Raw genomic sequence first — 9418 nt, 5'->3', positions numbered from 1 at the left:
TTCCTCTTCTTCCCAGAAAATGGCACTCAGGTAGAATAACTAATTTCTGAAAGCACCACGTAGGAGAAAAAAAGCAAAACAAAAAAACAAATAAACAAACAAAAAAAAATTTAAAAAATCAATCCACTAATTGCAAACCATAAGTGGCCTAAACTGTTCCAATTTCTCTGTTCCTTTGTCCTGCTCCCCCACGTTTATAAGGGATACTGCATCTTTGACTGAGCTCCTACCGCACCACCAGACAAGCTACACATAGTTTGGAAGGCCCTATGCAGTCATCATGACAGAAGGCTCCGCAGCCTTTGCACACGATCATGGCCTTCAGCCTGCAGGAGCATTTCAGTTCCAGCTCATCGGCATTGCTGCTGTCAGCAAATTTCTGAACCGGGATCTGCGCGTTCTGGTTAGACAGGCCTGTGGCAGTGTTTGAACCACTTCCTAAAATCCCAATCGATTTCTCAATTGCAGATGCCGCCCTTTTGAAACTTGTGCTACCAAAGTGTATTGTTGGATAATTTCCACAGAGCTGCTGCTGCTGTTGCTGCTGCTGTGGGTGCTGCGTCTGTATTTTCTGAGCAGCAAGTTGGGTAAAAGGCTTCTGTGGCTCAGAAAGTAAATAGGAAGAGAAATCTGCATTTTTTAATGCAAACGCTTTTAACTGTTCCTTAACTTCGTTCTGATCATAGGAAGCTTGTTTCATGCCCAGTTCGCAGCTGCTGCTTAAACCTTCCTCAAAAGAAACAGGTTCAGATTTTATATTGCTACAGATGCCTGCTGGCTGAGGCCAACTAAGTCTTTTAGTGGTTTCCATAGTAACTGTCGGTTGTTTTTGATCAGAGGGGACTTCTGCATTTGGGTGAGGAGGGGGAGGAGGTGGCAGGGGCGGAGGGGGAGCAGGGGGATGCGTTAATGTTTTACTCTGCAGAGTTTGAGAGGCACTGACAATGTCATCACCTTCCTTATTTTGAATATTAGGGGAAAACACACTTCCTAGCCTCAGCTGGTGAGCTGCTGTAGAAATATTCACGTCTCCCAAACCCTTCTGTTCCAGGTGTCTGCTAAAAGCAAATGAGTTGCAGCCAGGTGGGCCTTTTGAAGTAGTTTGCAACAAAGCTGCCGTAGGAATGGGGCCTCTTGCAGCCATGGACATTTGGTAAAAATGCTGTCTATGTGAGGTACTGGCTTCTGCGTGAAAGCTGCCATTTTTATCAATGTGAAATAAGCTCTGCTGGAAACTGCATGAAGGCAACGGCCTCTTCTGCTGCTTGATCTCTGGGCTGTGAGTGATCCGGCTCTGAATGGCGTGTTTGTTAAGCCACTCCTGCTTAAATGGCTGTCCGTGCCCTAGCTGATTCATGCTGGAACTAATTACACAAGGAGCCACTTTAACATCTGTGTCCATTGACACCTTCCCAGGCTCACATTTAATTTGAGCGTGTTCCCCTATAGTCCTGGCCATCCTCTTTTTCGGATGGTTTTCACGCTTTCTGATTTGTAGTGGGGCTATGCTGCCTGCTGTAAATCCTTTACCATCTGGATTAGGAGAGTTGGAAGCATGTTCAACGATATTTCTCTCAGCCACTACTGTTTTACATACTGAGGTAGTTTGCAAAGGCAAGGGAAGCCTGTTAATTTCTAGCTTGGCTCCTGATCTGGGCTGCGGCAGTACTTTTTCTAAAGGCAGATTGCCTTGCAGTAACTGTGTCACTAAGGGGTTGTTGGCCTCCACTGACGACAAGCGACAGCTGGAGCCCCCGGCACTCGTAACTCTCTTTAGGGTTTCCGTTGTCAGGGACAGGGAGTCTTCCATGGAGTCCGCGATGGATGTCTTGGAGGTCTGTGGTGGCTGCACACTCGTGGCTATTTCTGCACTCTGGGCAGGCATTTCAGGAACTGTAAAATCCTCGGTGTCCATCCTGAAGCACTTGTCAGTCTCATTAGTTTCCAGTTTAACGGGAACAGCAATGCTTGTCAAAAGACTCCTGGACTGCAGTTCTGACATTTGTGTGTAACTGGAAGGTTCGCTTTTGACATTTTTCAAGCAGTTTTGCTCTGTGTACTCCTTATGCTTACCAGAGGTAAGATGGCTGACCACCGGCTGGTCTGTATTCATCGCCTCCTCATCACGCCAACAAATTCTATTGTTAGTGTTGTACTGATTGGCACAGGCAGCATTGGCTTCATTTTTCAGTGCTGAAGGACCTCTTAGTTGCTCAGCAAAGCCTTGGCTGGTAGTAACCACCTCAATTAATTTATCTTGAGGAGCAAGAGGCACTTCTCGAAGACTTGAACAACCTGCCTGCAAGTTTTTGCTGTCTTGCTTTGCTGTAATGGCGATAAAGCTGGAACTGTGCTCAAGGTTTTCATTAGCAACCACTTCAGGCCTGCTTATGACAGACACCTGAGGACAAGCTATACTTTGTAAGGCAGCTTCTGTCCTTACAGGTCTGCTCTGCAGGTCAATGCTGTTCTCTGCGTTTTCAATAGAGGAAGAAAGTGACAGACTGGAATTCTGGTTCGTAGTGTGGTCAACAATGACTTTACAAGGTATCGACCTATTCATGGCAGTTTGTGTAAAGCTCAGTGGATGAGATTTACCAGAGAGATCCATTCGGCTTCGTGCTCCAGAGCTTTTTTCTAAGAGATCAGCATTCAATTTAGTAGCGTTATCATAAGAGTTTATTGTCACCATGTTACCAGTAAACATTGAGATAGGTGGCCTTGCAACAGAATCTGCTGCTGCAAGGGCCTCACTGCAACTTAAAGCTGACCTGACGGTAGTGTGGATGGAGACAGTGCTCTGCTCGCTACACCTGGTTATGGCTATCTTATCAGAAGGAAATCTGTTGGTAGCCCCCACTGGGGGAATCAGCACAGAACTACCAGCGAGATGATTTGGCAAGTTACTTGCAATAGATGAAGCTGGCACAGTGGCATAATGACTGGAGACTGTGTTATTCACATTGCTACTGGGCACTGGCAACCTTTTGTCATCGATGGTGTTTGATAAGACTGTGCTGTCTATGGAGACCGGTACATTACTGTTATCAATACATTTTGGTCCAACGGTTATGCATGGAGTATCAGCCCCTTGGATGGTTTTCAGCATATTTATATTGCAGGCTGAAATTGCTGTGTTTGCGCTGTCAACAGACATTAACACAGAGGATTTATCAACAGAACTTGCAAAAGAAAGTTCTTTAACTGCTCCAGACACAGCAGTGCTGCAAACACACACAGAGACTGAACTTTTATTATAAAGCACTGGTACACTGTTACTTTCAGTAGAGGTAGATGAAATAATTTTCTCACACAATTGTGGCACAGGTATATTTTCATCAGAACTGTGCACAGGTATCTCAGTAGCAGTTTCTGGTAATGTAGCTGTGTTAAGAGACTGCTGCAATAAAGTGGTGGTCTCACGGTGATGAGAAGACTTGTTGCTAGGGGACCTGCAGTTAGGATTAACTATAATGACACCAGTAGAACCTTCAATCTTCGTGTCAGTAGTCGTTGGTATCTCCAGAGATGAGGTACTACTTTCCTTTGAGCTGTACTGTGACTTTGATTCTTTATTAGTCTGGAGTAAATGAGCTCTGGCTTGATGCTTTGCAAATAGCTTGGCCTTTGTTTGCTCCTTGATGTGTGCCAGCGTTCTTGTCTTCCCACCTTCGCATGGGGTCCCCATTGCACCAGAGACTATGCTGGCAGCTGCTGCCACGGCTGCTGCAGCTGCAGCTTCTCTTTGGGCTCTTGCTTGCTGGGCTCTTGCTTTGATATCTGCCAGAGTTCTAGCCCCAGTGTTTCTCCCACTGCTGACTGATGTACTTGGGGAAACTCGAGGTTCTGGTTTAGAAACAGGCTGGCTCTTGATGATAAAAGGTGGTCCAATTTTTGAAAGCTGAATCTAAAGGAAGAAAAAGAAAAAACCCCGTAAATTTTAATATGATCATCAACTCACTAAAATAACCAGCTGTCTCTTTAAGGGTCAGAGAAAGATAATGAAAGGAATTACTGTTCAATGCAGGTGGACAAAAACCTGCTAAAACTAAATGATATGTATGCTTCAATATTTTATCATCCTGCAGCGTGAATAACTGACACCTGTATTAGCCTACTCACACTGATCCTTCTGACAGGAAGAAAGATTGAACTGGATGACAACATGATGCTTATCAGATACAATTTGTCAGACCTGTTTTATATTCAGTGCATCCACCTGAGATGATCAGCAAGCCTCGTGCAGTGATACTGGACAAGAACTTGCAAGCAAACCCCTTCCTGCAAACATGTGAAAAAGTAACCATCACATAGTGCCCTTCTCCCTGGTCACCAGTGATTAAAGCTGTGTTTTGCTTATAAATCTGGCAACAAATCTTGCCATTAGACAGGATGTAGTGGTATCTCCACGGAGCCTGTTTTCCAACTCCCATGATGGAGGATTTAAAAGGTGTAAAAGAAGTAAATCACTAAAGGATATGTCTTTTCTTTCCTCACTTGCATTTTTAAGAGACTCACTTTAGTACATCCCTGGATAACTTTTACATTACTGCACTTCAAAAATTAAATCCTCAAGACTATAAATAGCAAACCCACAAATATAAAAAATTTAAATACCTAGCTCTTTAAGCAAAACAATAACCTGTAAAATCACTGGAATTATTAGGATGTTTCCAATTAGGCATATAGTTTTTCAGGATTAAGAATCCTGGAACCGCTTTGTAACTCATACACTCTCTCAGGATACCCCAAGGTTGGAAAAGAAAAATTCAATTTCTTAAAATGGACATATGTCTACTGGCTGTCTCTAGCAATAGGACTTAGTGGTTTATGCTATGACTTATCTTCTGAAAGGAACTGAGTAGAAAACTAAGTAGTATTTGTAGAAAAAGTAGTCATAAGATATGATGGGAAGTGACAGCCATACAACAGAACGACTTAGAAGAACTGGGTTCTTTTTTCCTCCTTTAATTACAAATGATAGGGGTTTGTTGGTGAGATGATACAAGAGCCAATTTTTTTTTACACAAAAAGCATACTAAAATTGACTGCCCACAATTCTTCAAAACATTCTGCTTTCAGTTTCAGCAGCAACTCTTTTCAGTTTCCACTTTGCATTACCAGAACTCCTAGAGCTCTAAGTACTTGGTTATTTTTTATTATTATTATAGTAATGACCTTTCTTTATTCCCTAGTGATCTATTTCCTTTATGCTTAGAGAGTTATTAGAATTTATTAGGCTAGATAGAACCTTCCAAATATGAAAGAATATCACTAAACTCAGAATGGGGCTAACTTCCAATTGCATCACTGCTCTTAAAAATAAATTATCTGAAATATGCTTCTGCACTAGTGATTAAAGCCTATAAGTCTATTTGCCCTCCCGGCCATATTAACAATGTTCAGTGACTGCAGAAGTTAAAAATAAATGCAGAAAAGGGCATTTCTGAATAATCAGGAACTAGTATTGCAAAGTCAATGGCTTAAATACAGTAAATTGGATCTTAAACTTGGCTGATGTCATCAAGTACGAAATTAAAAGGCTCAAAACACTGAACCTATATATAACTGAATCTACAGAACTCTCTGTTATGAAAAAAACCCTTTTCAACTGAAATATACTTTCTTACATAGCAGTATAATACACACACAAGTGCTTGCTTAGGTGGTGTATTTTTTTGCCCTTTGCTTTGCGATTAACAAAGGTCTCTATATATACATAAATCAGATACTTCCCCCTGATAGGTCTGTTTCCAGTTAATTCTTCAGGGAAATCTTATATTTCAGCCTACCCCAAGCCTTGGGCTTGCAAAAGGATCTTCAACTATTCTGGCTCTTGGTTCTCTTGCTGGATAAAGGGGCTGGTTATTTTTCTAAGTAATGGTTATGATAACGTTTATTCGTCATGCTTGCTAGAGAAGACATCCACAGAAGAACAAGCACAAAATACAGATGGGAACAAGCACAAAATACAGATGGGAACAAGCACAAAATTAGAAAAACAAGTGCTGCATGTGAGTGGTGGGGAAAATCTTGAATTGGATTAAACCAACGGATCCTGGAGAGCTCTGCCACAAACAAAATCAATCTTGTAGCAAAGAACCCTACTGAACAAGTGTATACATATCTGTACCAGAAGTAATTTGGCATGGTGGAAATGCAATAGTAAAGCAAAACCATCAGTACTAACAACCCTTATACATCCCCCAAAAATATACCATGTACTGTGCCTGTATGCAGTTCATAGAGGGACACAATAAACATTTTGTTTCCAAGCCACCCTGTTTATTCATTACTTTACCTTAAGGGGTGGAACTCGGGGCTCCTCTCTGGGCGGCTGTTCTTTATCAGATGGACTTGTTGAGGAAGCACTGCGAGTAGGCAGATCATCATCTATCCTAGCTCTCTTCTCTTTACAGGTTCCAAAACTGTGCTGTTCTGCTGTTTTCCTCTTTGGGATCTCTGGGTCTCTACTTTCATTTCTTGCTTCTGGTGATTTTGTGGGTTCTAAAGACTTGGAAGAATGTGAACTCTCTAGACGACTTTGGGTGCTGCCTGTTAGCTTGTGAGATTTACTTCTGCACACTTCAGAGAATGTAGCTTTCTCTAGAGATGAGGTATATAGTTTATCGTGTGCCTTTGATGGAAGCAATTCGATATTTTTGCCAAGTGATCCTTCTGATAAGACAGACACCTCTGAGGGCAAGAGCGTACCTTTCTTGTCACCTCTTTGCTGAACACTGTGATTTTTATTTTTGATCACCTCTGGAGGACTGTGTTCTGGGATGGATGCAATGTAGGATTTCTCAATTTCAGAATGTGTCTTACATGGCTGATGACCGAGGTTTTTGCTTTGGGACTCTTCCAATACTGAAGTATCAGGTATAATTGTTAGTGGACCAACTTTCATATTTTCAGGGGCACTCTGAAGTTGTTTTGGCTGAACAAGATTCTCTTCTTGAACCACCTTAGGAATGACAGAGCTTTCTTCTTTCAGAGTGGGAAGGGAGTCTTCCAACAAAGGTGATTTCCTTTGTTGCAGAATAAGTCTTTCACTGCTTGGGGAATTAGAGACTGGAGATATCTCTGATGGAAGAGGCAAACTATTTGTCACAAATGTTTCAGAAGTTAGAAGAACAGAAGATACTGAAGATGTTTCTGATGTTAAAGGCAAATCAGACATTGGAGATGTTTCTGATGTTAAAGGTAAATTAGAAGCTGGTGATGCCTCTGATGTTAAAGGTAAATTTGACATCAAAGATGCTTCTGAGGTTACAGGTGAGGTGGACATCGGAGAGATTTCCGACATTAAGGGTGTGTTCAAGTTTTCATCACTGGCCTTCTGCTGAATATCACCTTCAATATTTTCAGAACTGGACACTTCAGATGAGCAAGCTGTTTCAAGAGATGCTGGAGTACAGGGCTCCTCTGAAGTCGACTGAGTGTCTCCTCCAGGAGAGGCAATACAAACTTCTGGACTTCCAGAGGAAAAGGAAGTTTCAGAAATACAAGCATTCTCAGACAACTGCTCCTCAGGGTCACTATGAAGCTCCATATCCACTGCAATGCCTCCACCAGTGAACAAGGAGCCTTCCAGAGCAGCACTTTGCATTTCTGGCACAATTAGCTCTTTTGCAGACTCAGAATCCTTGTCAGCTGTACCGCTGACAGAGTTTGTGGATGAAGCTGATCGTGCTGGTGATATGCAATCCCCCAGCTGATCTATCACAACTGACATCTCCTCCTGAGGGCATTCTGACTTCAACTCTACTTTAATTTCAATGCGAGATGCAGTATCAGTTACATCATTCATCATGACACAGGACTCAGTGCTGTCTGCAAGCTGTACTGCCTCTGTTTCCTCATTTGTGCCAGCTGGACTTACAGACTCCTCAGAAAACTCATGCTCTGGCTTATGGTTCTCCTCCTGGCATTCACAAATACTTGTCTCGACCTCTTCAGCAATTTCCTCCTGAATTACTGATTCTTCAGGTATCAGTATATCCTCAGAATCTGCTGTTAGATCCTTGACAGGAACCTGCTCCATACTACAACGAGATGGACTATAATCTCTCTCTGGTAAAGCTTGAACTTTAGCACCTTTCTCCTCTTGATCCTCAAAGGTTGCTTGCTTAGAAGGACCAGGTGTGCCAGAAGATCTGCACAAAGAATTGCTTTCATCTTCATTATTGTTCTGCACTGCAGTGAGCTTCTTTGACTCTCCTCTTGACATTCCCAACCTAAAGAAAAGCAGAAATTAAAATAGGTATTTCCATCACATTAAGGATAAGGGAATAGGCTAACCTTTGTCACCCACATTTTTTATTTCCAAAAAATACATATTTTCAAGTTTACAATAGTGGCTTGCTTAAGTGGTGGGTAACTAATTTATATACAGTTTTATGTATTTTGGAAACCTAAACCTAACTACTGAGATTTCATTAGAAGTGTTAAAAACCATGAATATTTTTACGTAATCTCTCTGTCTACATTCCAGTTTTTGGTTTTTGGTTTTTTTTGTTTTTTTTTTTTTTTTTTTTTTTGTTTTTTTTTGTTTTTTTTTTTTTTTTTAAATACCAGCACAATATTGCAACACTGGTACAGCATCCATTGCAGAAGAAATGCACAACTGCATCATCTCCTAGTGGGAGCAGTTTACCGTAAGGGGTGGAACTCGGGGCTTTTCCCCTCCTTCACTTGCTTTTAGGGTCAACATAGCTAACAATATGAAAGAAGTCTAACATTCTTAAGGAGCTAAAAGATACATATTTACAATCTATGCATTCATTCTCAGGGATGAAGTGCAAAGGAACCATGTATACTATGTGTGCTTCTGAAGATCTTCTTATCTTTGATCCTGAAAATACTAGCTTAAATAAAGTTTTATTACTTCAGCAGAACTAAAACATCAAAAAAACCCCAAAACAAAACTAAAACCAAGAGATGAAAAAAAAAGGTTGTTTTAAAAAATGTATGCGCTCTGACATCCTCATTTCCTTCTAAGGCCAGTGGGAGTACAGACGCTCAGCACCTTTAAGAAGATTTTCCAAGCAGACTTTATGCCTCAGCAATTCCATAATAGTAGAAAACACACAAAAGCTTGGTGGGAGGCCTTAAAAGAAACTTCATGGTCTTAAGGATCTTCTAATCTACTAAACAGATCTCTGTTATCATTTAATCAGAAAATGGAAACAAGCAAGCATAAAAGATATTCAGAAGCTATGGAAGCAAAAATTGCTTGTCAGTGTGTAGCCAGAGGATACAGAGATACAAAGCCCTATTCAGATGAAAGTACAGAACACATAAAAAACCAAAATCTGTGGTTGTGCATTTTAAAAACACTGAACAGATGTATTACAGTGAGAGCTGTAAACCCAAGAAAAAAACCCCAAACCAACCCAGCCTGGAACTGGCATCC

The 9418-nt window shown here is 41.4% G+C and overlaps 1 protein-coding gene across 1 annotated transcript in view; it reads right to left on the bottom strand.

Annotated features, from left to right (window-relative positions):
- Positions 1–226: 226 nt before the first annotated feature.
- The window catches only part of ASXL3 (ASXL transcriptional regulator 3), a 96008-nt gene continuing 86816 nt past the window's right edge, over positions 227–9418 (bottom strand). The window contains exons 10-11 of the mRNA XM_058817842.1: positions 6302–8240; positions 227–3907 (exon numbers count right to left, since the gene is read on the bottom strand). Of these exons, the coding sequence (XP_058673825.1) occupies positions 227–3907; positions 6302–8240 (5620 nt within the window). The remainder of the gene's footprint in view (positions 3908–6301; positions 8241–9418) is intronic.

This window comes from Ammospiza caudacuta, chromosome 1, assembly GCF_027887145.1.
Source record: "Ammospiza caudacuta isolate bAmmCau1 chromosome 1, bAmmCau1.pri, whole genome shotgun sequence".
Taxonomy (NCBI): domain Eukaryota; kingdom Metazoa; phylum Chordata; class Aves; order Passeriformes; family Passerellidae; genus Ammospiza; species Ammospiza caudacuta.
Note: the sequence above shows the minus strand (reverse complement) of the source record. Positions and strands in the feature narration are given on the sequence as shown.